The sequence below is a fragment of the Podarcis gaigeae genome (genome assembly GCF_964106915.1).
Source record: "Podarcis gaigeae genome assembly, chromosome: 6".
In the NCBI taxonomy this organism is placed as follows: domain Eukaryota; kingdom Metazoa; phylum Chordata; class Lepidosauria; order Squamata; family Lacertidae; genus Podarcis; species Podarcis gaigeae.
Genome location: NC_139682.1, coordinates 49,134,517 through 49,162,481, shown reverse-complemented (window position 1 = coordinate 49,162,481; position 27,965 = coordinate 49,134,517). Strand labels below are relative to the sequence as shown.

Sequence of the window (27,965 nt, the reverse complement as noted above, 5' to 3'; positions counted from 1 at the left end):
GGGGAAGTGGAGGAGGACTCGCTCCTGGGACAGGTGTTCAAAGGTGTTACAATTATGGAACATTATGGAGGACTTGCTTAACAAGTTTGTGCAGTGCTTGCACCTGTTCAAAGAAAAGCAGCAGGCTGTGATAAGGAACCTGGGAAAAGTGGGCTATTTTGGAAAGGATATGAGATGAACTGCAAACGGCACAGGCCAATGCTTTTAGCAGCAGCAGCAGATGACATGAAAAGGGTCAATGTGAAAGCATTTAAACTCCTTCCTAGTGGCTGGCTTTGAAAATTGCTACTATCTCCACATTCCTGCCTTGTTCTGCAGAAATGAAGCCTGGAGGAGGTAGTGTAAAGAAGTGTGTTTCCATGCAGGTAGCAGGTAATCTTTGGCTAGGATCTGCCCTCTGCCTTCCTGCGAGGCATGAGATAATGGTTGTGGTGTATGTATGCATGAATATAGATGATGCAGATTCTCTTGCTTTTGTAATGCTTTGTCTTTTTCTCCTCTCCTCTCCTCCCCATGCCAAATTCCAAGACCAAGAGGCACTCTGTTTCAAGTCGAAGGCTGCTCCACATGCAAACCATGTCCTCCATTCATGCATGGGTCCCATACTGTCCATCTTGGAGGCAGGCTGGAATCGGCACATGGCGTTTGTGATATATAGGGCTACTGAGCATAGATGCTCCCCTAGCACAATTTATAGCTGTGTGTCACTTCTCTGAACTCCATATATTTCCTTTAAGTTTGGCAGAGTCTTGGATTGTGATGTGTGCTGTCCATGCCCTTCTGGTCAGGGAAGAAGATGGCATGAGGGATGGGCTCATGAAGGATCCTCTGGACCAGCCAAGTTCAGCTATGTTCTGTGCTCTATGTAAAAAGATGGCGGTGTGACCATGAGACATATGTACAGGAGGCTTCTATTGCCCTCTTTGGGTCCACAGGTTGGTGGGGTCAGTGCTCAAGTCTCTCATGCTTCCTCAGCCGTCACATCAATCCCTGCATAAGTAAAATTCTCAAACAAAGCCATGTTCACGTAGGCCTGTCAAAGGAGAAACAGAGTCAAGTTGGGGGGCTACTCCCTTTTACCTCTTCTTTTGTGAGTACATTTTCCTCCAGGTTCTGACTAAAAAAGACAATACAATAACTCATTTTTTAACCTTACACTGCAATCATGCTCAGAGCAAGCCCCAGCCCAACATCTTGGAACAATTGCCTGATATAGGGCCCAGTTCTAAGGACCACCTGCATCCTGCCTTGATGAAAGAAGCTGAGACCCTACAACAACAGGATATTCTTAGTTGAAGGGTATGGTAAGGGTGCTGGGCCCCCCAATGGTGACACTGGGTTCTGTCATCTGACTGTAAACTCTGCTCACCCACATCTTTACAGCACACAGGCTGAAAGCTCAGGAGGTTTTTATTCAGAGCACAGCAAGAATATCCCTAGATAGTGATACCTTCCGAGCTTCCAGCATGCGGATGAGCTGCACCGATATCTGAGCAAAGGGTGGACGTTCATATGGCCGGTCCCGCCAGCACTGCCGCATTAGCTCATAGCTGCAGGAGAAGGTGAAGAATCAGAATGAAGCTAAATACACAAGGGAAGGGGAACTGCCAAGTTCACTGGACGCTTGGTCTACTGGGCATCTCTATCTCCAGCTCCTCCATGAGCATGTGACAGTGAGGAGATGTAGATACTGAGGCCTAGCATGCCAGTGACCACTGGCAGGAGATAACTGAGTAAATAGGATGTGTGTATTGGGCAGGGGGAAGGGTTTCCACTTACACTTCGTCATCACAGTTGAGAGGCTTCTCCATGCGGTACCCTTGGGGCAGCTTTTCATAGAGTTCAGCACATGTCATGCCACAGTATGGTGTCCCTCCTAGGAAATCAGACGAGGCACCATATTCACCAGCATCTTGGGGCCACTAGTGGCCGGTGGGGCTCTATGGGTGGGGTTAATTTGCTCTCCTAGCTTCCTAACACTGCACGTTGCTTCTCCCATTGATGAGGGGTGGGAGGGGTACGGTGCTGGGAGTGCTGAATTAGCTTGGCTGCTGTGCTGAGCATTCCACTGCCTTGACCCTCCCCTGCCCCACTTGGTAACTGCCAGCAACACACAGTGTTGCAAAACCAGACGAGCAATGCAGCTCCACCTGTGCAACATCACTAGCCACCCCTGCTTGGTGCAATGCACACTTAACACAGCCTTCTGGGTGCTACTGGGACAAAGTTCTCCTAAACCACCCATCTCTGTATGTCCTGTCCTCACCCATACATAATGCAAAGTGCAGCTAGACTGGAAGATGTACAGTAGCACCTATATGGTGAGGTGAATAGATTATGTAGGTTGATAAGAGTTTTTCTCCCATGATGTTGTTATAGTTAGCCAGCCCATTTGGGGAAAGATCTGCTAAGACAAGGCATGCTTGCATTTTGTGTTTCTCTCCAAAGTGAAGGTTTTTATCTTGGCTGTCCTGTTAGGAAGATTGGTTCAAGGTTGTTTCCATGTTCCTCAACCAAAGTAAGGGTAAGGCACTCTGATGTCACTCACAGAGAGGAGGTTGGAGAAATGAAATGAAGAAGTTGTATTGAAGAGTGTGGGGCCAAAATGGGATGCATAGAATAAAGGACAGTGAGGGCAACAGAGACAGAAACTTACCCAGGCTAACTATTTCCCATAAGAGAACTCCAAACGACCACCTGCAAGAGAAAGACAAGTTAGGATGTTGGCTGAAGTCGTCCAGGTTTTCCACTCTACTGTAGCAAACTTGCTGCTTTTCTAAGATCATTTTTGTTCTGGCCTGCTACTAATACAGAGAGAAAAAAGAAAATACTGAAGCCAGTAGTTTCCCTTTGTTAATTGTAAGTTATTGTACATTTCCTTCAATATCTCAAAAAACACCAATAGGCTTTTTTTGTAGTATAGCATTCAAATGTATTGCAACTTAATGGATTGATTAAAGAAGTAAAAGACAGAGGATCATTCATACATTCTCCTCCTCATGACATTCCTCTTCATTGCATTTTCTACTTCTACTTGGAACAAAGGGGCCAAGTGAAGGCCCATCTAGCCCAGCACTCTGTTCTCACAATGGCTGATCAAATGCCCATGGGAAGACTACAGGCGGAACCAGAGCACAACATAATATTTATCCTCCATAGATTTGTCTAATCCTCTCTTAAAGCCTTCCATGTTGGCGGCCATCACTACTTTGGTGAGAAGAACTGAAGAAAGTACCACCTGCCACCTGATCACTGTCGTCCAATCTGCGGTTGACCCTGCCACCCTGCCCACCCATAAATCACTCACACATCACTCTTGGTTGTGTACACACTGTAATTCAGGGACTCAATAGCCATCCAGCGAACTGGCAAACGGCCCTGTGAAAACAAGCATCACTGGGGTTACAGAAGCCCACTTTGAGTAGACCGGCGAACAAAGAGAAGAGATGGAGCTGGGCTCCACTCAAAGCAGAGGAGAAGCCTGAGGAATGAGGAAGGGGTCCACATGATCGTCCCTATCCAGACTTACCATAGTCTTCTTTACATAGACTTCCTCCCCCCGGGACAAACCAAAGTCGGCAATCTTGGAAGTCAGGTTTTCCCCTACCAGGATGTTCCTGGCAGCCAGGTCTCTGTGGATGAACTAGGGGAGGGAGGAAACAGCAGTGAGTGACATAGGCAGTGGTAGAGAATTCAGGCATTCATCCTAGTCCACAGCTGCACACAACAGCATCTCATGAGCTATCTTGTGAAACCAAAGCCGTAGTCATCTCAAAATCTTGCCTTACATTTCACCTCCTGTATTGCTTCAGCATTCTCTGGTCCTAACTCAGAGCTGTACTGACATGAAGTTATCCCAGTTCTATCCATGTCGGTACAGCTCTTAGTTAGGACCAGACAATGCTGAAGCAATACAGGATATAATTGGCATATGATTCCAAGCTTGAAGTCAGACACTCAGATGATGGACCTGCCATTCTGTGTATGTGAAACACATTACAAATGGAAAGCACAAACACAGGCCTGCTCTGTCTTTCCCCTCCTTGACTTTGCTTGTTAATTCCCCCCACCCCCCAAAAAGAGAACTGGTTCATGAGCCCAACTAGTGGAGCCAGCTCAGCCCAGCGGTTCCATCGACCAACATGAGCCCAACTAGTGGGAAAAGATGGCTAGGTGGTGAGGACACACAGACCTGTTTTTCACTCAAATACTGCATGCCTTTGGCCACATCAGATGCAAACTGTAAGAGCTGTTGGGATGTGAGGGTCGAGGCTGTCCCATGCTCCCTGGCAAAGGCAGGATCTGTCTCCAGGACTCGGCTCTTGCGCAGAAAATCTAGCAAGTTTCCGTAGGGTGCATATTCAATGGCGATGTACAAGTAACCTGGAAAATTAGGGAAGAGACTGTCAAGTCATGCTCAGACAAACATGTCAGGAAACTTGCTCCGTTAGAAGCAGCAGGGTTGAGAAAGAAAAGAACATAAAAATTATCAGAGATGAACCTGCGATAAGGCACAAGATCCTCCTCTGTATGAAGTAATATGGAGAGTGTATGTAGAAATATGCATGGTCATGAAAGATAGTAGACCAGATAGCGTCACTGCAACCACTAGGTGGTGCCAGTGCTTTGACAGGGTTCATCCACACTGCTCCTGAAAACCCCCTTTCCAAATCTGTTTTGTGCACTGTGGCCCTCTGGTGGTTCTGTACCTACGTGGGTTGTTTGCTGCTCTCACATTCTATTGTACCAGGGCCACATGCTCTGCCTATTTGTATTTCAGATCTGAAGTCTTCTTGCTCATTTTAAAACCCTGCCCATAGACCCTTCAAAAGCAGCCCATAAAACCCTCTGACACTCCCTTCTATCACTATTTCCAGCAGAAATAAGGAAAACCCATGTGCTCTGCTTCCTTCCCCTCACCTCCATGCGCTTAAAGGGTATTGTTAGATTGCTACTATGATCTAACTAAACTTATTTTCCAAGCCTGGTTAACAATGTGTTTCAGTGATCACTATCATTATCTCACCCTGCTATCAGCTCTATCAGTCATGCAAGTTGTTTGCTCTTAGTACATTGCTGCTGTAAAGAAGGCAGAAGCTCCTGGTAGGGAAGATATCGTGATCTTGAAGGTGATTTTCCCAGGGTGAGGTTAATGCCTGGCATTCTGGGTGCGTTGACCCCTGTGATTTCCCCAAATGTGAGAAACTCAACTGCATAATTTCCTCCTCTAAAGGAGGAGGAAGATAGCAACACTTCTGGGTTTGGTGTTTATGCTGCTTTGCAGTTACAGAAGCAGGCATCAGCGGATCTACCATTCTTTGCTTTCTGGTGGTAAATCTTTTGCCAGATTTTGACACCTGCTCACAGATGACGCAATATGTTTTAAGGGCATGTATCTGTCTGTCACTCCTTCACAACAGCAAGCAAACACTAAACTTGGCACCCTAGAATAAGCAGCTCAAGTGTTGGCTCTGATTCCAGTCGCTGCCCCATACTAACCACAGGGAGAGATTAGGGGGAAATGAAATAAGGAAATATTTTGCAAGGTGAAGGAGTGGGAAGAGAGGATGGGGCTTTTGGGCTTTGCGTGCTAGAGTGTATGTTGTTTGGAAGCAGGGTGCGGCCCTCCTCAGTGAATAAAGGAAAAGGTGGTGCAGATGAGCCCTAAGATGGAGGAGCAGGGGAAGAAGTAGTCAGCACTGGAGGGTGCCCTATTGGCAAGGTGTCTCACCCTTGTTCTCGCAGGCTCCCAGCAAGTTGATGATATTGGGATGGTGGCCCAGCTTGCAAAGAACTTCCAGCTCTCCAGCAAAGTCCCGGTGGTCATTCTCAGAGGCAAATTCTGTGGTGGCAAGAACATTTGTTGTACATGTGGCCAAGCCCAGCTTTTTGGTGTGCTACATGCACGTTACAAATATATCTGTATCCTGAATGTGATTGGAAATGAACATTCCTGCATGAACATGTCACAGTTTTACAAGCATACATAACGCCCTTGTTCACATGTAATTCTAAGCAGAACTATCAGTCAGTGTGAACAAACAAATACCGGTACTGTGCAGGCTCCCAGAGAGGAGATAATGGACACTTTGTTCCTGCTTGGCCATTCTACTGATGTGTTGTGTGACACTGTGGTTTGGCTTAGCATGTTATCTGGATCTGGGCTTGTAGTTTAGCTGCCCCAGGCAAATCACAAGCTCCAAACCACAAGGCAGGCCTTGGTTATAGCTTGTGGCCTGTGAATTGTAGTTTTAGAGCTGAAAATTGCTAAGTATCTCTGTTTCCCTGCACACTATGGTGCTAGCTACCTGAGATTGGGAATTGCTATGAAACCATTTTAAGTATGTGGTGGGGATATTCTCTATGATTGTGTGCTATGAGGAGGCCCATTGTCTTGCCTTCTGAACAGGGATATGCGAGGAGTGGCTGCTGTCTTCATTCTCTGAATACTTTGGTGCTTGAGCACCAAAAAAAAGTAGATGCATATGTGTCTGATGGTCAATGCAGTCCCCACCACCAAGAAGGAGGCAAGTATCGGAACAGGTCTGCCAATCATCAATCATTTACACCCTAAGCAGGGCCAGCGAGGGAGAGGTAATGGTCTTCCTGTGTCAAGCATGGGAGTCTGACTTCGTGCGGCATCTCACCTTTCAGCATCTTGATGGCTGCATTCATTCTCAAGCCATCTTTCTTGATCATGGCCCGGATGACTTGCCCAAAGTTCCCTTCCCCTATCATGTCCTCAAACTTGATGTCTTCCCACTCCAGGATAGGGTAGCTGAGGGGCTCGGGCTGGGGTTTGGGCCGGCGAGTCAGGGTCAGCGTGCCTGAGTTGAACTGCAAAATGGTCTCTTCCCCCTGTGAGAGGATGAGTTAAGTGGGGAGGTTGGCAGCAGCACTGCAAACCAAGTGGGTCAACAATCTGCTGTCACAAGCATGGTGGAGCATAAGAATTATGAGGGTGGGGAGCCAAGATCAGTGGGAAGAGGCAGGTGGGGCAGGGCAATATCACTCACAGAGCCTGACTGGTAGGTGAATGTACGGCGCCGGTGAAAGAAGTTCTTCTTGATGAGGAAAAGGGCCAGCAGGGCAAAGAGTATGGTCACACAAGTGACGGAGACAGAGCCCACAATGGCCAACAGCAACTGCTGGTCCAGGTTGGATGGAGGCAAGTTCTGGCTCCCCAAGGTGGGCACCTGGCTCAGGGCTCCTGCGGGAAAGAGGGAAGCAGTGCGTTTTGTAACAGTGCCTGGCTCTGCAATGAAGGAGGAGAAGGCAACTGCATGACATGATAGAGATGCAGAACCACTGCCATGAGTGGACTCTATGACTGTTCTGCCTCCCAGGGTAGATCAGTGCTCCAGGCCAAGGTGGCTGCTGCTGGTGTGGTTTGCCAAGAGCCAATTGCACCTGCATCCTGGCTGGCCTGCATTTTGACTGTAGGAATCACAGAGGCATCTTCACACACATTACTTGCCTCCTGTCCCACTCAGACCCCACCCCATGGGACAGCCAACCAAACTTGCCCCTGGTCCACTCACCATCACCCACGATCTCAACTCTCACAGGCTTGCTCCACTCGCCTGGTACAAAAGAGCTGGCTCGCACCCGGAACTGGTAAAGCGCGCTGGTGTTCAGCCCTGCAATGATCTTTGTGGTATCCCAGCCGTTGTCCGTGTCCATCCACTGTGGCTCACTGGTACCCCCCAGCTGTTGCACCTCCACAATGTACTTGTTGATGCCACCATTGGGGTACTCAGGGGGCAGCCAAGTGAGCTTGACAGTGCTGTCAGCAAGGGGCTCCGCTGAGAGAGACCGTGGGGATGAGGGACCTGGGAGGCAAGTGGTACAGCTGTTGGCTCTGCAATTGTGACCTGTTCCACAACTGCTAGGAATGCAATCTGTGGCTTGGCGGACAGTACAGTTGTGGACCTATTAGGCATAGGCATGAGAGGACATTGGTCAGCAGAGCTACTACGATGCCAAGAAACAATGAGCAAGGCGTAGGTTTGTCCCTGAGGCACCCCTCAGTTTTCCAGGGCAACACATGTGCTAATGCTTCCTGAGGAGTTTACAGAGGTTCAAAGCCTCTTGGAAGAAAATAGAAATCCCTGCAAAATAGGAAGCACCTTAGAGCCCGCAACACATAACACCATGCCGAGGCAAGTTAATTAGATTTTAGACCTGTCTACCAAGAAGGCAAGAGCATCAAGCCGGTCGGGACATCTCTGACATAGTACTTGTTCTGTAAGGGATCACCCGGGAGTAAAACCTTGCAGAGGCCACCCACCCCAGAGTCATTGATCCCCAGCCCTGCTCCCTTCTGAGAGTGGCAGTTTTCTCCCAGATGGTACATCCCGTTGCCCACCTTTGCTGTCAATCTTGACCTTGTAGAGGTCAGATGGAGGTCCGAGGCTGGTGCAGTGATAGACCAGCACCACCAGACTGTACTCCTTGTTGAATTTAAGGTTTGGAATGTAGGCAGACTGCACAATCGTGGAAGTGATGTTTTCCTGATGGACGAGCTCCTTGGCTGCATCATAGAGCTGGACGAGGAACCCAGAGCCCACAGTGTCACCACCGGGCAGGTTCCAGTTCACATGCAATGTGTTGCTCCCTTCAACAAATGAGCGTTCAATCACAGGCTTGGCTGTTGGCTCTGTGTGGAATAGAGAAACAAGAAGCCATCAGCCTGATTCTCTTGCCAACAGCACCAAAATTAAGTTGTTAACCTGGTTTATTCACATGTTAAGGGTCTTAACACACACTCACCCACCTCAAAGTAAACTTTATACAGTCATATACTGTGACAGAAGGCAGTTGGATCCCTGAGGTGGGAAGAGGTTGGGCTACTCATCTATAGGGCACTGGAATTTTGTTCTCCAACCAGAGGAGGTAGTGGCAGAAACAGGGCACTTAGCTGGTCTCTGTAGAATACCACAGTAGGTATTTGCACAATCTCTACTGGTTAATCTCTACTGACTGGAAAGATGGCTGAAGAAGACCCATACGGGAACCAGGATATTAGAAACTGTAGGCATCCTTAGCACTACTCATACGCCTACTACAGAATCTACTTCTTTTGATTTGGGCATTCTTCATCTCCCCACTTCCCAGATTTGGCTCACTGAACTTCAGATACTCACCTTGGCACTCTGTTACCATGACAGCGTGAGGGCCTGGGTCACCTTCCCCTCCATCTCCAGGGCGTGTTAGCTGAACCTTAACAAGGTAGGCCGTGACAGGTCGCAGGTTCATTAGGGTGATGTTCTGAGCATGGTCAACTGTTGATCAAATATGGGTCTGTTACTGTAGAGTCTCATGCTGAAGGTTATGCTCCATATTTTTGTTTACTGCAGAGAGCCCACTGCGCAGGGCCTTTTGACTGGGATCTGCAGCTCTGTGACCTTTCCTTTCAGACTAATGTCCCCTCCATTTTCTATTATCTGCTGAACAGGGACTGCCTCATATCCACAGAATACATTTAAAGCACATTCAGAATACATGACCTTCTCGGTGGTGGAACCTGCCCTGTGGAATGCCCTCCCATCAGATGTCAAAGAGATAAACAACTATACAACTTTCCGTAGACGTCTGAAGGCAGCCCTATATTGGGAAGTTTTTAATGTCTGGTACATTGCTGTGTTTTGTCATATTCTGCTGTATGCCACTTAGAATGACTGGGACAACCCAGTTAGATGTGTGGGGTACAATTAATTAATTAAAATTCCCCCAAAGAATCCTGGAAACTGCAGTTTATTAAGGCAGATGAGAATTGTAGCTGAGGTGGTGGTGGTTTGCAATTCCCAGGATCAAGAGTTGTGCCTAATTTTGGAGCCTGATCTCCTGTTCCTGTTGTAGCATATGCCTGAGAGAATCCTTGTTTCTTCATGATTGGCTGAGCTGAAAATATTTTGCTTCCCTGTTGAGCAGAATCCCCTGGGCCAAGAAGCATTCCTAGTTACTTAAATGACTCAAATGTGCATAAATGCACCATGTCCCTAGCCGAACTAAGATGTTAGGTGGCTAGGGCAATGGGTTCTCACGGGCACTGCACTTCATGGTGTGCCCAGCTGTTCTATAAATATAAAACTTTTTATAAAAAGGAAATGAAGGGGGAAGGGCAGGAGATCTGGGGTCCAGCACAAAAGACCCAGAGCTCAGCCTCCTAGATCACCTGCTCACAACACTCCTGTCTGGATCGCTTTCTGTATAGTTGAAAAGAACTGAAGCCAGAGCAGGCACAGGTTTGAGAGAGCCCTGCAGATTTAAGAGAGCACACAAATTAGAGCGACGACTCCATCTGGATTACAGCAAATCCCTTACCTACAATGGATGACCACTGAGAAGTGCCAGTTTGGGGCTTGTACAGAACCTTGATGGAGATGATGGGTCCATCACCTGAGACGCGCCCCACAGGCGATATCACAAGCTGCCGACTCTGCTTGGCCAGAAGCCTGGGAGGGCTTAGTGGCATGGGAGGCACTAAGGAAGGGAACAGCATCAATCAAAAGCCAGGCAAACATGAAAGTAGACAAAGGGATTGCACATTTTACCTCTGCCCTTGAGAGAAAGATGACTGCAACTATTAGGACAGATTTGCACCAGACGTTTCTCATGCGATATTTTCCTGATTGGTACCTGGCACAATCCTAGTCTCTGTCTCTGATTAATGCTCTCCTTCTAGGTTTCTTTGCTTGAAAACTAGCACCACATTTAAAGAGACACCACCTTTAAAGAGACATCAGACCCTCATTTTGCCTAGACAAGAACTGCAGAATATCTTAGGAGGGGTACTAAAATAAAAACTGTGTGGCAACATTTCAGTAACCGAGTTCTGTACAACCAAAGATGCTTCCTGTGATGATTTTGTAATTCTCAGAACCTGAGCATGAATATCTCTAACCCTGAAATCTCACCACCTGTACTGTCCTGCTCACCTTTCACAGTGACCTTGAACTTGCCACTGTCCTGCCCACCCGTAGTGGAGACACGGCATTCCCAGAGGCTAGTGTCAGAGAGGACCAGCGGTGGCACTTGAAATTCACAGGTTGTCAAGTCTTTTTCCATGATGGCTTTCAGAGACTGGAGAGGTGAGAAGAGTAGAGTCATATCCTGTCTCAAGTCTTCTGTTTCTGAGTATTTGTGGGGAACCACAGTCCCATGGGATGCAGGTAGGGTTGACAACTGACCTAGCCCCATCCTTACTAGTACCAACACGGAAGGGAATAGATCACATGCAATTATATAAACAGAAAGAAAAGTGGTGTCAGGACAATTGGACTGCTATGCTAAAGCACTCGTGCTTAAGCACCCAAATACTTACATAATTAACATAACCTCGAGTTTGATCCTGATTTATCCTCCTCGCGTGCGAACAGAGGTAGGGTTGCAAACCCACACAAAGAAACCCAATTTAACACCGTGTGCTCATAGATTAATCTGGGTGAAAGGGAGATTACAGAGAGAAAAAGACCGAAGGGTATGAGTAGGGTGAGAGCAAGTTGGGGCTAGAGAGGCAGAGGGAAGAGCAAGCCCAGGTCTCTGGGATGGTACACGGCCTGATCCAGGACATGATGGTAGCTTACCATGATCACTGTTCCATCAGCCTTGCGCAGTTCAATGTTTTCACGCACAGGGATTGGATTGCCTGTTGCCATGCAGGTAATTACAGGCTGGGAGCCTAAGTTAAACTCCAAGTGAGAGACCAAGTTCTTGATCTGGGGGATCCGATCTTAGCACAGAACACCAGAATAAGGATAAAACATCATTACAATCATAATAAAATAGCATTTTTTAAAAGGGCAATATGATATTCATTCCCTGCCTCCCTTTATCTCTAGGTGGCAGACAACGGCTAACCACTATGCAGCACCCTCTCCCATTCATGTACTCGTTTGGCAGTTCTCTGGCACTGGGCCTGGTTCCTGCCATTCCCATGACACACATTCCAGAGTGCTTTTACCTGACTTTTCACAGTGCTGTCCATGCCAACCAGATGGGCAAATGCAGCCACTGAACCGGTTACAGGTGCCTCCATTCTGGCAATGACACTCCAGGGCACAGTCAGCGCCGTACCTCCCAGAGGAGCAAGCTGGGGAAAGAGCACAGGGATTGCGGGTCAATCTCCTCTGACCATTTCCCAGAGACTGGGGCTGCATACAAGCAATGCGTTTAAGGCACAGTCAAAACACACACAGAGAATTATAGTTGAATAAGGGTGCTGGGAATAGTTACTCTATTAAGGGCAAACTTTAATTCCTAAGATTCTTTGGGGAGAGACAGGCTTTGAATGGCCTTTAAAGGCATAGTGTGTGTGCCTGCTTTTAACCCATCTCCCATTGTAGGTTTGCAGGGACGTAAGACCAAAAAGCAGTTTTAAATGTGCAGGCTTCCTTTTTAAAAAATGGATTGGTCACCTCCAGAATGTTATTAATTTTACTGGGGAGATTCAACTGCATGCCAGAAATGTAGGTTTGCAGAAATGAAGTAAATTAAAGTGCTCTGTTGCAACAAACCCACTTTTACAAAGAAAGGAGACTTTTTGCGATTTGGAAAATGACAGGGGCGGGGAGGGGGGAGCGGAATGCACTGAAAAATGTGCATAACAATAGATGGATGGGAAGACATCTAACCTTCACACAAACAAATCAGGATAAATTCCCACTGTCATAGATCCTCCCTACAAACATGTCAGAATGAATGCTCAATAATGGGTAGGCATCATATGAACTTTGCACTGGTTATATGATGCCCCTTCTTTATTGTACTTTGTGGAAGCAAACCAGGAAGAATGCTAAACGAACAGCTCAGTCTGGAGGAGCCTTTTCTCTTTGCTATGGAACTTCCTGCTCAGGAGGACCCCCTTTTTCTTTTGGTTTGTTGGAGCCAAGCAGGAGGGAAATGATTCTAAAGAAACAAAGGGAGGAAGCGGCTCTCTCCTGGATATGAGCCAAACAGAGTCCCAGCAGAGAAAGTAGCCAAAGCTGAACAAAAATACTAAGGAATACTGTGAGTCTGAGATGAAGGGAGGGTTCTTGAACATCTTTTCCATGTGAAGATGTTCAGGAAACAATGTGACTATGCTGTTTGTTGGTAGTAACAACAATGAAACCACAAGTTTGCGCTCTGGTTACGCAATTTAATGAAATTTGCCTTCCTCTGTACTGTTCCAATATCCATGGTTCCTCCTAGCCACACCTGTAGGAGCTCTTCTTTCCCATGGCTTCATTATGTCTCACTTTCTGAGAGATCACATGACCCCAATGCTCATACAGTATTACCTTTTTCACAATGATTACAGTGTTGATTTCACATAAGGACTGTTTCCCCACCCCCACCCTGAACCCTCCCTTGTGTGCTGAGAACTGGCACTTATTGTATCAAGAAAAATTATAGCATTTGAATGGGACTTGGTAAACATTAGTTTTCTCAAGGTAATGCCTTTTCACAAGTAATTTTTATGATGTGAAACATACAAGGGTAAAAACACCACCTCATGGTAACATTACCCTATCCAAAAGTAACATGTTAATCAGATCTGATGTCACATTACATTAATATACCGTATTTTTCGTCCCATAGGACACTCCGTCCCATAGGACGCACCTAGTTTTTTTTTGGGGGGGGGGGAAATAAAGGGAAAAAAAATTCCTTTATTTCCCCCCCAAAACTAGGTCGGGGAAAACAAACCAGGTCGGGGAACAGCGGTATGGCGGCGCTCCGCCTCCCCGCTGTTCCCCGAGCTTGTGGGGCTGGCGCAGGGCTCCCCAGGCTGCAGATGTCTGCCCAGCGCGCGGGGTGCTCTGCTTGAGGGCGCCCCGCGCCCCGGGTGGCAGGCTGCTATCCGCAGCCTAGGGAGCCCTGCGGGAACTCCTGTGGGCTCCCCAGGCTTGCTGATAGCTTCCTGAAGCCTGGAGAGTGAGAGGGGTCGGTGCACACTGACCCCTCTCGCTCTCCGAGCTTCAGCAAAAGCCTGTATTTGCCCCATAGGACGCACACAGATTTCCCCTTCATTTTTGGAGGGGGAAAAGTGCGTCCTATAGGGCGAAAAATACGGTATATGTATCCCTATTGCTGCTCTGAACACATACAAGAAGTCAGAAGCTTCAGTTTAGCAAGAAATCAATCAAATGATGGCCGGGTGGGTGGGGATCTAGCACACCCTTCTAAAGAAAGACATGGGTGTTATTCAGCTATGTTTTACTCCAAATAGACCTATTGTAATTAATGGACCAAAGTTAAGTCATTTTTTACTATTTAAAAATACTACATGAAAATTTGATGGTGATGCATGAGAGAGTCTTTATCGTTTCCTCCCCAACTCTGGAGTTTGTTTTCCCTGGAAGCCCAGGCGGCAGAGACTCTGGTTGCTTCCAGACAACCTGTTTGTTGAGCATTCATCCTGATTTGTTTGCACAAAGTTTGTGGGGAGATTAGGTGACGCCCAATATTTATTGAGCGTTTGTTCTGATTTGTTTGCAGGCAGGTTATACAACTTTGAATCAAGCAGTCCCAGTGCATTCTCCATCACTTTCCTTAATGCAAAAAGTCTAATACGGTGAGGCCTTCCGGTAAACTATAATTATGCAACCTGAATTTGCTGGTATGGAATTGAATCCCACCCGAAAATAGTGACAATCTGGGAGTGCCCTAAATTTGGCTTCTGCTGATGGGTAAAAACAATTTTACTCTCCTGGTTTTTTATGTTAACTAGTAGCCACCAGTTTGCCTCATTTGGTTGCTCTGTTACTGTTTTATTAATTGGATTATTTTAACATTTGATTTTCTTTCCTCGGTGTGTTTTTATGTATTGCTGGAAACTGCCCTAATGAAGGGTGGCCTACAAGTTTGCACCCTAAGCATTACACGAGGTTTGTTTTTATGCTGCCAAATGTAACATGGAAAGCAAGGGGAAAGGCAGCAGAGAGTTTCTTTGGTTCTGTGGAACAGACACCATACCCTTGCATCTTGTGCCTTTCTAAGTAGGTCAGCTTCCCCCACCTCCCCATCGCATTTATCACCCTGGTGTCCAAAAGTGTCATAGAGTTGGGAGAAAGAAACTGCAGGGGACATACCTGAGCCACACTGAAGACCACTCCATCCAGTAGCACAGGAACAGCCATAAGGATCAGGCAGACAGAAGGCCAGCCCCTTGCAGCCTTGCTTGTTATGACATTTCTCCTGGCAGTTTCGCCCAAACATGCCTTCCTTACAAGCTGCAAGGCAAGAAGATTATTGTCAGGGATTTGCTGCCACTGTACTGACAAAGCCACACATGTTCACCAACCCTGCACTACATTTGCCAGTGCATTGTTCCTTCCTGTGTCCCTATCTGCACACAATCAGAACAAATCCTACAATGAATCCATAATTCCTCTTTATTGTGATGCCAAGTTTCTCCACTGCGATCTCTGGGTTCAGTCTCAAACCCATGTACCTTTTCTCACACAACACTAGTTGATCCCTCTGCAGAGATAAGGGACTTGGGACTCGAGATGTGAAGGTTATTTGGGCCTTCTACCCACACTTCATTGCCTAAGGCAGAGGCTTTCAAACTTTTTGAGTCCACGGCTCCCTTGACCAACTACATTCTTTCTGTAGCACCCCTGTGGGGCTCAGGAGCCCAGTTATGTCACCATGTGCCTGTAGAGCTGGCAGCCTCTCCCCCTTTCTTGAACACCCACCCTTGTGGAGTGTTCCCTCAGCCTCCTCTCACTTCTCCTTGGGAGTCCTCTGGGCAGCTGCTGATGCTGCTCCTGGTATCTGAGCTCCCCCCCCCAAAAAAGAGAGGTGCCTCCTCAGACTGCCCCACAGCGGCCTGGGACTTGTCTGTCCATTCCCAACAGCAAGGGCTAGTGGACTAGCTGTCTGAGCTCCCTCGCCTGCTTGCTTGCTTACTCCTTGTCCCCTGACCAGCCCCAGAGGCAGGATTTACCTGCAGAGCTTGTAGCCAGGGCTGCTGCAACAAACAGCTGTACAAGCCTTTGGAAGGCAGAGACGCGAGACGGCATCAGAGGAGGGAGGGAAGGAAAGAGGGACAGAGGCCAATGTTATCCACGGCACCCCTGACTGTCATTCAAGGCACCCTAGGGTGCCAAGGCACATTGGTTGAAAACCACTGGCCTAAGGAGACTTCCGGAGGCAGCGCCTCCGACAATGGCGGACTCCCTCTGATCCAGAGGGAGACAGCCCCACAGAAATCGGGTCTTACCGCTGCAGCGAAGCGGGGACCCTCTCAAAAACCGCAGGCGGAAGAAGCCGGCGGCCGTGGGACTCGGCGGGCACCGTTTGCGCCCCCCCCCCGCTTAGCAAAGGGACTCTATTAAGGGCTCCGGAGCGAGATGGGGGTTGACGTGGTGCTGAGAGTCAATCGCTACTTCTGTGGAGTGAAGCTGCATAGCCGATGTCGGAGAGCGCTGTCCTTTTTTCTGTGACAATTCGGACTTTAAACAACAACCCGTGAGTAGGATAATTGAAACTTCGGGACTTAAAAAATATTCTTGAATTTGAACCGAGACGGGAAAGCGTAAACAGGAAGTCCGCTTCCCGTTCTTTGTATAAAGTATAAGGCAAAGATCCTACAAGCTAAAAGCCGGGCAAATTGACAGCTGGGAATTTCCTTCATTTTTACTCATCAACCCCCCCAGCCAGCAGGAGGAAAGGGGGGGGGGATTTTGACTTTTAAATCCTGCTGAGAGTGTGTTAAGAAAGTAAGCCTCCATTGTCCCTAATCTGGGGATGGAGTGACAGGAAAGAAATTGTTGGTGATGCCTGTAACCGGACTATAGAAAAATTGACAGATAGAATTGGAGAAAGGAAAAAAACCAACTCTAATGCTCCACTCTGCCTGTGTGTCTTATGTTGAAAGGAAACAGAATATCGGAGAATTAAAAGTAATCTTTTCCTTGTGGGTTACATTTTAAAAATGGATGCTAAAAAGTAACTACACCCCCTAGAGGTAGCCTGCCAGTGTGTTTGCTACAAGCTACAAAGAGAACTGGGAGACCGTGGGACTAGATCCCTGACCTTGACAAAATGACAAAGGGAGTTTTATCTACCCTGGACAAAATATATGATGTGCTGCTCCAGCTGGATGAGAAAGTTTCCCTGATCAATCAACAGACAGCCTATATAACAGCTGCAGTCAGTAAGGAGGTGCCAACGGGAAATGCAGTTACAGAAACTTCACATCAATCTACCCAGGAAGTTGGCCTAACAGAGCAAGTGCGAGGGCAAGAAAAGATGGAAGAGGTTGTGAATGCACCTCAAAAGATAAAGAGACGTCAAGTCCTACATGACCAAAAGTTGCAACATTGGGAAATGGAACTTGGAGGACACTGGCTAAATCTTGGATTTAATAAAAGTTTTATCTTTGGTGGAACTGTGAAACAAGTGGAAGATTATTTCTGGAACAACTGTTTTTTGGATTACAATTTAAATGATGGGGTGTGCATCACCGGGGAATGGGACAATTGGATGAAAGGAAATCAAGAATCTCACTATACGGAACTCCCCGGAGATCGGCTCCCTAAAGAGAAAGAGAAGAAAATGCGAAAGAACCCAATGGGGAACAAGGATGTATGCAACCACAAACAGAAACAAGAAAACTTGCAGAGGGGGCTTAGAAGTGACCTGAGGGCCTCAGATATTAGAACACCGGACTGAGAATATATAATGATATAAGGACTGACACTTCTAGCCGGAGCCAGAAAAAGGGATGTTGGATAAACTTAGAATGAGAAATGCTTTTTGTAAAAAATTTATATTTATGGAATTAGTGTAATACTAATGAAATAATAAGAGATGACGGAAAGGAATAATTGGCTTTAGCAAAAAGTCAAACATGGTGTAAATTTAATAATTTTTAGGACTAAGAGGATAGGAAAAAATCAATGAGCTTAATATAAAAAATTAAGTGGTCTGAACAATAAGGGTGAATATTTGGCATAATTTTGCTGAACAATTTTTTAAAATGGAATACAAAGAGGGAGGTGGGAGGAAGTCATGAAAATAAGTGAAAGAACGTCGGGAATTTGAAAGGAGGGATTTTATTTTTCTTTTTATTCTTTTCTTTTTTATTTTTTATCTTGCATAGTCTTGCATAATTTTTTGTGTGTGTGTGTTTAATTTTTGTTGTTGTCTTTGTAATCTTCTTTTTTCTGTGTGAAAATCTAATAAAATATCATTTTTAAAAAAATGAAAACCACTGGCCTAAGGAGTCATGCCTAAGTCTGAGGAGCTATTCTTGGGGATTCAACAGAGCATGTCTTTCCATCCTAGTCAAGAAGGAAATGTGAGCTTTCCCCATCAAGGAAATGTGAGCCCTGACCCCAACCAGGAAACTTTCAAAAGGAAGAATACACTTGCAACCTCTGCACACCAAGGTTTAGGAGACTGAAAACTAATGCTTCTCCCACACCTAAAGACACATTCAAAGGAAGGTTTTGGAAGGGTTAGGAATTGCATCTGATGCACTTCTGGATACTGCGCTGCATGGCTGGAGCAGTGCTTATACCCAACTTGCCTCTTCTTCCTGGGCAGACCATACAACAAAAGGGGTTCAGCCAGGTAACATCATTAGCCATGCAGCTCCTGCAGCTGGATTCCCAGTTTCAAAGCAGAGGAAAATTTACATGCTTTAGTCATGAGCTCTTCACAGGTACTCTTGTGTGCTTTCCACACAAAGGGCTGACTCTATGCAGGGGCACATCAGTCAGAAATACAGGCAGTGCACTACCAAGGGGTGATGTGGCCCTCATATGGTACATACAGGTCCAACATCCAACTAGGTTTCAAATGGCAACCATCTATACTCTTTGTGAAGATTTACAAGTGCAGTTCATGGAGCAGAGGCATCTCTTCCTACCAAGACCATGTACACATTGCTTCTAACCTTTTTCACAGCGGGTGCCCATGAAGCCAGGTGGACAGATGCATTCTCCCTCAATATGGTGGCAGATGCCTCCATTCAGGCAGTCAGGACAGTCCTTGTCACAAGAAGAGCCCCATTTCTTGGCTGCACATCCTGGGAGGTTGGGAAGATGCAGACAGACAGACAGTCAGACAGATCATTGCCTGAATGCACAGGAGGCCACTGCTTTGATGAAACTAGGCAGGTCTGGTTCTGGTCACTGCCTTGAGTGCCATGATGGAAGAAAGGCAGGATAGAAACATAAAATAATAGAATAAAATTTAAAGAAGATGTGGAAGGAAGCCTGATCTCTGGACAGCAGAAGGCAGCATTAACCACAGTGCAGTCACTAACAGTCTCCAACAGCCACTCTGCTCAGGGTAAGTTCACAGCTATGTGTTCATTACCCTCTGGCAGCAACTTAAAGTGACAACTCACATATGGGTAAAGAGGCACCACAGAGAAAGCCTTCTTATGATCTCAAACTATCGTTTTTAATAGAAGCTGTACATGTTCAACTGGGAGTCTTTAAATGATGAGACACTGAATCACAACCACCCCATAACAAAGGATGTAAACAGATGTTACTGGGGACGTCCGTGGCTCCCATTGACCTGCATCTCTTCAGTTCTGCACTATCTTACCTCGCACAATCAGCCGGAAGAAGGCACTTGACAAAGGACTGTCCCCAATGAATGTAGCGCTGTAAATCCCACCGTCACTCATGCTGACAGGCGACAGGGTCAGAGTGGACTGGCTCTCCTTCACCTCCCCCTGGTCCTTGGTGTCATAGTAGGTCCCTGCAAAAGAACGTGGGAGGGACGAAGAAAAGCATGAGAGGTGACAACTGAACTCTGAATAAGCCCTACTAAGGCTTAATCCACTCCAGCCTGTGACTGGCCTGGATAGAGCTTAGAGGCTCCTGCAACCTCTAAGGACATCACTGACAGAGCAGTTTGGGTAGGAGAAGTACTGAGGAAGCACAAAGGCATCCAGCTGCAAGCCCACTGGCAGGTCTGGGCCTAGACTGCCAGCATCGATTGACAAGGATGACTGAGGGCGGGCCTTGTTCCAGGAATGGGGTGGGGTGGGGAAGCATTGGAGCAGGGGCAGATCTCCCCAAAGCCATGCAGCTGGGAGAGGGGGTCACTTGCCATTCCTTTTCCACAAAATGTCTGCATTCTTCCCATGCTTTATCTTGGCAACAAGTACAGCTGGCTGGGAGAGGCTGAATGTCTGTGTCACTTTCTCTGGGACGAGGTTGGCTGCAGGGTCAGACAGAAACAGAGAGTGGGTTAGGAAGCAGGACCTGCAATATTTTCTCTTCCCTGATCATCAGAGGGTCATGCTCTGGATTACCCAGATCTGTCATTCCATCTTTGTCTGGGATTTCCAGAACTTACCTAAACACTTCATCCTGCTCAACATGTATATTTGCCTATTTTACTCTATTTATTTAATGGAATCTGTATAAAACTTAATTGGGGGGAACGGGACTCCAAACGTTTTACTTAAAATAAAAAATACATTAAAATTATTGATAGAAATCAGATTTGAAGCCAATTTAACCTTAAAAATAATAATAAAGGAGCAGTTAAAACTACACATTATAAAATAAAGTTAAAATATTATACACATGTCATATATAAAATACATGTCAGTTTCACTAATCTGGGAAGGCTTGTCTAAACCAAAAAGTTTTTAATGGCTACAGAAAACAACACAGCTAAGATGCCTGCCTAATGTCAATGGGCAGGGAGTTCCAGAGTGCAAAGGCCACCAGGCTAAAAGATGAAATCCTTACAAGGGTGGAACAAACTGTGTGTGGCATTTTCTACACATATTGCAAGGGGAAAGGTGAGCATGTAGGCTTAGTAGAGGTACTAACTCACAGTGTTTGGAACAATATAATAATAGTAATAGTAATAGTAATGATAATAATAGTAATAGTAATGATAATAATAATAATAATAATAATAATAATAATAATAATAATAATGTTTATACCCCGCCCATCTGGCTGGGTTTCCCCAGCCATTCTGGACAGCTTCCAACAAAATATTAAAATACAACAAGTGAGGTGAAAGTTGATGTGCCCATTTTAGGTAATGTTAGGGTTAGGATTGTTCTACATCTTATTGTTAACGTCATCCTTATTCTTCTTTCCAAACCCTCCCTTATGAGCATATCTCCCAAAGTCATGCTTTAAATTGTATCTTTAACAAAGCCTGGATTTCCAGTGGTGTCTTTGTTCCCCCTCACCCAAATCAATGTTTATCATACTTCAAAGGCCTGCTAAGATATGAAAATCTAGTCAATTTTCAGATATTCTTCCTGGGTTCTTTGTTTAAATTATCTGACTGATGTCTCTTTTCCTGGCAATAAGAATCACTCAAATGACTAATGACTGACTAGCACCATAGCATCCAGAAATACTTTTGTAGTAGGATGCCAGGCGAAATGTGTGCCCTTAAGTTCATAGAATTATAGAAATGTAGGAATCTCAACTAAAGCATCCAAGACAGATACCCTATTTACTGCATGGTTAGATCTGTGTATGCCATTCTATGAGTACTAGTAGCAACAGTTATGAAAATCATATACAGTGGTACCTTGGTTCTCAAATGCCTTGGTACTCAAACTTGGAACCCAAACACTGCAAACCCAGAAATAAGTGTTCCAGTTTGCGGACTTTTTCAGAAGCCAAATGTGCTCCGTTTTGAGTGCCACACTTCCATTTTGAGTGTTACACTGAGGTATGTCTGTTTTTGCGGCTCTTTTTTGTTTTGTTTTTGTGACTGTGTGGAAACCAGTTCAGCTAATGAATGATTTATTGTGTGACTGCAGTACATTGTTTATTGCTTTTATGGATCAATGGTCTTGTTAGATAGTAAAATTCATGCTAAATTGCTGTTTTAGGGGTTGTTTTTAAAAGTCTGGAATGGATTAATCCATTTTGAATTACTTTCTATGGGAAAGCGTGCCTTGGTTTTGGAACGCTTTGGTTTTGGAATGGACCTCCGGAATGGATTAAGTTTGAGAACTAAGGTACCACTGTATTTAAAACAATAAAATATGCCAGAATCCCTTCCACAGATGTCAGCAGGATTTTTTCCCCCAGCAAGGGGGCAAAGTAAATACTACAAACAAACAAACAAACAAACAAACAAACAAACAAACAAACCTAGAATTAGAGAACAGGTCTGCCATTTCTGGTAAGTCCAGTGACTAGGAGTGGCTCACCCATTGGGGTGGAGCTACAACAATAGCCTCTTGGCAGTGATATCACCAGTGAAGTCATTCCTGTGCAGCCGTGCCTTCACAGCAATCTTCCCACTCTCAGTAAGTGGCAATGATGCCCTTTCCATGAGGCTATTGCTGTGGGTCTGCCTGTGCTGGTGACTGAGTGGTGACAAGGCCTAGGTAGACCTGTCTTCAGAGAAATTTCCAGGTCTTCCTCTTTGCTGTGGACCTCCTTTTCATCTATGGGTAGACTGGCCTACAGACATCTTTTTCCACTCACTGTGCTGTTTTTTCTCTAGCTTCTTTCATCCACTCCTCTTTTTAAAACCCAGCCAGAAACCCAGCCAGAGGGGCAGGGTATGAATAAAATAAAGTAAAGTAAAGTAAAGTAAAATACATTGCACTGCTGCTGCAATCAAATTCACACACACACACGCCAACACACATTTATCTGGCTGGGCCTAAAACGAAATGAATTCCCTAGATTGATTAATACTCATTTTTGCTTTTTCCTTGTCCTGGTAAATAAACATATTGCAAGAATGACCCCAGGGTCTGGGTCTGAGGAGGGTATAGAGAGAAGACTCCATTACCTTATCCTTGGTCTTATCACAATGATGTAAGGACCTAACATTGAGAAAGAATAACTTCAAAGTACATATCACTCCCAGTTCTCAGAAAGTGCAGACTTTCAGCCTTTAGAAACCACATATCTGCATATTATCTTTTCCAGTGTCATGTTGAATCTCTCTCAAGCTTACCATCCACATTGTTGTGCACATAAACCACCCTGGTTTGTTCTGACTCAGTCTGCCCCAAGCAGTACGTGATGCCCACCAGGTCTGCCCGGGAGAAGCCGCTCATTTGCACTGCATGGCTGCTGTTCTTGTACATCTGGAATCTGGACCTGGGGTGGGTCATGACAATTTTATTGTCTCTGTCAATCTGGAGGCTGGCATTTCGCTCACCAGTCACACATGAGAGGTAGAAGTTGGTGTGTGAGGGACTCAAAACGTTGGCCATCAGGGTGATATCCATAATTGCTCCTGCATCAGGAGGACAAGAGAAGGTGTTATTTTAGGATAGGGAGAGCAAACGATCTCAGCATAATTCACACAATCGAAGCCAGGCCTTGCCTAGGCTCTAGAAGAGGAGCAGGGATCTCTTCCACTGTGAGGGCCAGCTTCACTCAGGTGAAAGTAGCCAGGGACTGCTTACCTGTGACATACTTGTGTTTCCTCTTCATGAAAGTAACATCTGAAGCTATGTGCTTTCTTTCAACTGATATAAACTCCAGTTGTTCCTAGTTAACAGGGACATTGTCTCTAGTAAATCCCATCCCTCTGGGAAGAGCCACTGAACGTAGAATCTTTGTTGATAAGTTGAATATGTATACGTATACCTAATTGCTTACATCTAATAACAGATACTGTGCGTAGGACTGTTTTGTGTGTGTGTGTGTGTGTGTGTGTGTGCGCGCTCATACACACACACACACACACAAATTCTTTTAATACGAAAGTACAGTGGATGGTGCTCAACCTCTGTTGCCATTTCAACAACACAGCAGGAAGTTCTTATCTAATATGTTAAAAACAATATTATTATTTCATCTCGGGACACACACAGTACAGGTTTGAAAACAAATCATTATACCACCACTTAAAATATTTATCCGTGTATTTGTTTGAATTTGGAAAGGAACATAGAGATTGCTTGTATGATGAGATAGCACATTAATAGCCTTTGGGCTATTGTTTTGTCAATTATGACAAAATCCCTACATGTTAAGCATGCCTTCTTCTGTCTACATGTACATACATCACAATACACAAAAGTAAACACACCATGTGACAATCAATGTGTTTGTCACGCATTATTTCCAGCATAGAAATCCAGAAATCTTTTCAGGAATAACAATGATGCTATTACCAGAATACTTCTATTACACATTATATATTCTGGAATGCCACCCTTATATTTGAATTGATCAGATTGTCTCTCTCATTATGCTTGTGTGACCCTGAAGGCTTGCAACTCTTATTAACGTTTCTTAAATATGATGTTCTGATGTCACTTTTCAGAAAACAGCTAATTATATTCTGATGAAACACAGAAGACGTTGCCCTTCTGCTGTTTCATTTCGTTTCATTTCACAGTATGGGTTAACCCTTTTACCTGTGCTATTTTCCCAATGAAAAATCCACCCTACCCACCTCAGAAGCTATTTCCTGTGTTAGTAAGAAACATGTGAGCACACAGGCTTGAGTATAGCTCCAATGCACAAACTTAGCTAGAGAGCAGGGCTTTAAATAATCCATTTGTGGCCTTTTGGGACTGGATACACACAATAGCTTTTTCCAGGCTATGATGGTATGAGACAGACATGATGTGTCCACTCACTGCAATCTCTCTTATGAGGAAAAGGGATTCACGGGGCATTGCAGTGGTTCAAAACTCTGCAAGATTTATCTGAACAGAGACAAAAGAAATGTACATGCAAACCCAAGCCAACAGTGTCTGTATCACCCAATTTTCCCGTAACAACTGTGCTCAGCCATATGGTGGTTCTTTCTATCACCCAAGCATGTGTTTGTAGCACAAATGGCGGTCAGAATGATCTCAAAACACCCATCGCTCATGGAATACCACTAACAGGCATTACCAAAACTGCTTTTCTTCCATTCTCTATTCACTGTGTTCCATGCCTGGATGGAAAAGGTTGGAGATGGCCATGGAATTCAGTCTTTGAGAATACAGACTAACCTGATCTACACCTTCCAGACCAATTTGCACATCAGAACTTAGTTACCCATCAGCTCTTCACATTCCCCAAATGCTCCATCACAGCTCAGCAACAGTATTAGAGTATGTTTAAAGGTGCGAATTTTAAAATAAAATATGTCTAAGGATGCCTGCAGATGTCCTTTTTATTTCATATTCATGATTATTGGTGATCATGATGCCGTTGGGGCTGTCACACATAATCCTGCTTTCAATACTGTTTTGGCCTGCAGAAGTTTTGGGGTGGTCACCCAGCTTAATTTCCAATCAGTGCATATCCTGCCACTGCCACTGCCTGCTATAACTTTCCCGAACAACAATAATGTGTTAGCATTGGGGAAGCATCACAAAGAACAAACTAGGAAACAGAAAAAAAATAAATCCACTACCGACACACTATTTTTGTGTCCAGAACATGTTGCAGAATACACTCACAATGGAACACTAGCATAGGAGGAGCCCTCAAATATGTATCTAGATGTGGAACTCCATGTAGTTTTTTAAAACTAAAACAACAACACCACACACATATACGAGAGATTAATGTGAAAATGGGATAGAAAGGACACGAGTGAACTCATGCAAAAAAATGTCACAGATCAGAAATTGAATGATTTGTCCATCACTCACCATATGGCTAAGATTTTCCACTCTTAGCTGGGAGAAAGAAAGAGGATGCTGCAGAAACAGCACATGGGGCTGCACATAACAGCACCTCTGAAAACGTTTAAATCCCAGACCCACCATTCTGGTGGCACCAGGGGTTCTTCACCCAGAGCCCAATTAAACAGGGCTGACTACTGCTGAGGGTGGTCAACCTGATTAAAATACTAGACCTGTTGGTAGCTAATGCAGCATCTACACATGAAGGAATGCAGCACAACAAAGGCGGGTGTTCAGAGAGCTCAGAACAAGATTTCCCCCTTCGTATGCCATTCAAGGATTCTCCCAGCACCGCCTGTAATTGTTGGGTATTTTCATAGTGGTTCCCCAATTTGCTGAATAGACAACAGGCTGGCGCATCAGACTACCTACCCTTAACTGGATATACGGTAATGAATACCAGTATAATTCTAGATAGGAGTAGCTTGTGGCTTCCTGTCCAGAAAAGGGGATGGCCACCCCTCTTTATTTATTTATTTGTTTAATTTCATAATATTTATGAAAACGAAAACAAAAAAAAACCTTGAAGTGGTTTACAAAAAGAATAAAATAATAAAACTATCAGAATTTTTTTTAAAAGATAATAAAACATTTAAAAAGTAATTAAAACCAATGATGCCCTAAAAGCAGATTAAAATACATCAACCTTCTACCTGTCTAGAAAGACTTGTCTAAACAACGTATTTAGCCAAAAAAAGAGTACAGCGAAGGCGCAAGCCTGATATCAATAGGTAGGGAGTTCCAAAGATTGGGTGCTGCCACACTAAAAGACTGATTTCTTACAAATGCAGAACAAGTATTATGTGGCACCATTCTACTGACACTATGTCCCCGTCTGTTGGACTCCAATAGTAGTAAGTTCTACCTTGGCACAGAGCTGTAACCGCTAGCTCTGCAACCTTCGCCAAGTTCCATTCTTTCTGCCACCAAAACCAATAGCAACCCACCTCCCACCAACCTGTTAAGGGGGGAAAAGGACTTTACCTGCCAGATGCAAGAAGAGAGTTAAAACACAAAGCCCGCCCAGTCTCATTTTCCTGAGTATACACAGTGTCAGGAGAGCTCAGACATCACGGATCCAGAAAAGGAAGATGATGGGGGCATTTGAGTTGTTTTTCATTTGCAGAGTGCGTCCTCTATGCCTGAAGCTCCTGTGTCTTCCATTGCTTTGAATGGGTCAGAGTAGCTCGAAGGAAGTTCACACACACCCCGTGAGGAAGACAGATTCTGGTTCTCTGGTTTAGAAAATCCCGCTCCTGCTTTCTGAAGTGTATGTTACGAGCCTCAGGAAAAGAAACTCTGGCTGAGTTTTGGTCCACCTGCTTGGGAGTTCAGATTGTCCCCTCCAAGGCCCTTCCACCCGCTCCAGCGCTTTGTTCCCTGCCACGTGTTGTTGCAGAAGAGATTATGACCTGCCTGTTTCTTCCATGCTTGCTTGGAAAGCCTTCCTGGGGTGCTTCAGCCTGGGGTGCACAAACACACACGCACAAGCAACCTCTGGGCAGTTCAGGAACTGATTAAGAGTGAGAATGGATTGGACACAGCAAGAGCGGCAAGTCAGTGGGAAGAGCTTTCTTGGCTGGGATTCAGCCAGAGCAGGAATGGAGTCTGTTGGGGGAGGGATGCTTAGAGGCCCTCACAGACAGCACAGCAATGACATGAAATCCTGTTTCCCATGCACCATTTCCTGCTCTCCACCCATTGTTCCTTGCCTGTCTCTTGCTCCTGCAGGAGGAAGCAACACACTGGGAGGTTGTTGGACTGAGCTCCCAATGGAGAGAGGCTTGAAATGAAGAGACACTCCACTGGTGTTCAGGGTTCAAGAAACTCCCTTTAGTCATGTTTTCCAAATCCAAGGCTAAGGAACAAGCCGCTGCCAGTCTGGGAGAGAAGTGGTTTTCTTTCTGCCTCTTTAGATTCTAGTCAGGAACAACAGTTTACAGTTGCTGAGGAAAGAAGGTATCATGGAGTCCTGAAGTTGATTACAGTGGTACCTCAGGTTACATATGCTTCAGGTTACATACGCTTCAGGTTACAGACTCCACTAACCCAGAAATAGTGCTTCAGGTTAAGAACTTTGCTTCAGGATGAGAACAGAAATCGTGCTCCGGCAGCGCGGCAGCAGCAGGAGGCCCCATTAGCTAAAGTGGTCTTCAGGTTAAGAACAGTTTCAGGTTAAGAACGGACCTCCAGAACGAATTAAGTACTTAACACGAGGTACCACTGTAATCTACAGCCGGGGAACTGTCCCCCTCTGGAAGTTGTGCATGGCAGTGATTACAGCAGTGCTATCAACTTTTTTTACACACTACAGGAAACCAGAGACATTCAGATCACAATGGATGGGCAGTACTGCCTTAAG

At 45.4% G+C, this 27,965-nt stretch overlaps 1 protein-coding gene across 2 annotated transcripts; it reads right to left on the bottom strand.

Moving 5' to 3' along the window:
• Window positions 1-131: 131 nt before the first annotated feature.
• On the bottom strand, window positions 132-27,211 carry TIE1 (tyrosine kinase with immunoglobulin like and EGF like domains 1). 2 transcript variants are annotated; one of them, XM_083742236.1, is made up of 23 exons: window positions 26,588-27,210; window positions 22,918-23,202; window positions 20,068-20,178; window positions 19,558-19,713; window positions 18,896-19,027; window positions 15,078-15,218; window positions 11,966-12,094; window positions 11,589-11,734; window positions 10,941-11,085; window positions 10,327-10,485; window positions 9,147-9,284; window positions 8,369-8,659; window positions 7,542-7,832; window positions 7,017-7,210; window positions 6,648-6,858; window positions 5,732-5,842; window positions 4,193-4,383; window positions 3,530-3,643; window positions 3,308-3,378; window positions 2,657-2,697; window positions 1,780-1,876; window positions 1,451-1,550; window positions 132-1,033 (listed from the first exon to the last, which is right to left on the bottom strand). In XM_083742236.1, exons 1-23 carry the CDS (start codon window positions 26,634-26,636, stop codon window positions 962-964), a joined length of 3,375 nt encoding a protein of 1,124 aa, XP_083598362.1. In that variant the 5' UTR covers window positions 26,637-27,210; the 3' UTR covers window positions 132-961. The 2 variants fall into 2 exon arrangements, with proteins under 2 accessions (XP_083598362.1, XP_083598363.1); XM_083742237.1 differs by lacking the exon at window positions 7,542-7,832 and having other exon boundaries at window positions 26,588-27,211.
• Between the last annotated feature and the right edge of the window lie 754 nt (window positions 27,212-27,965).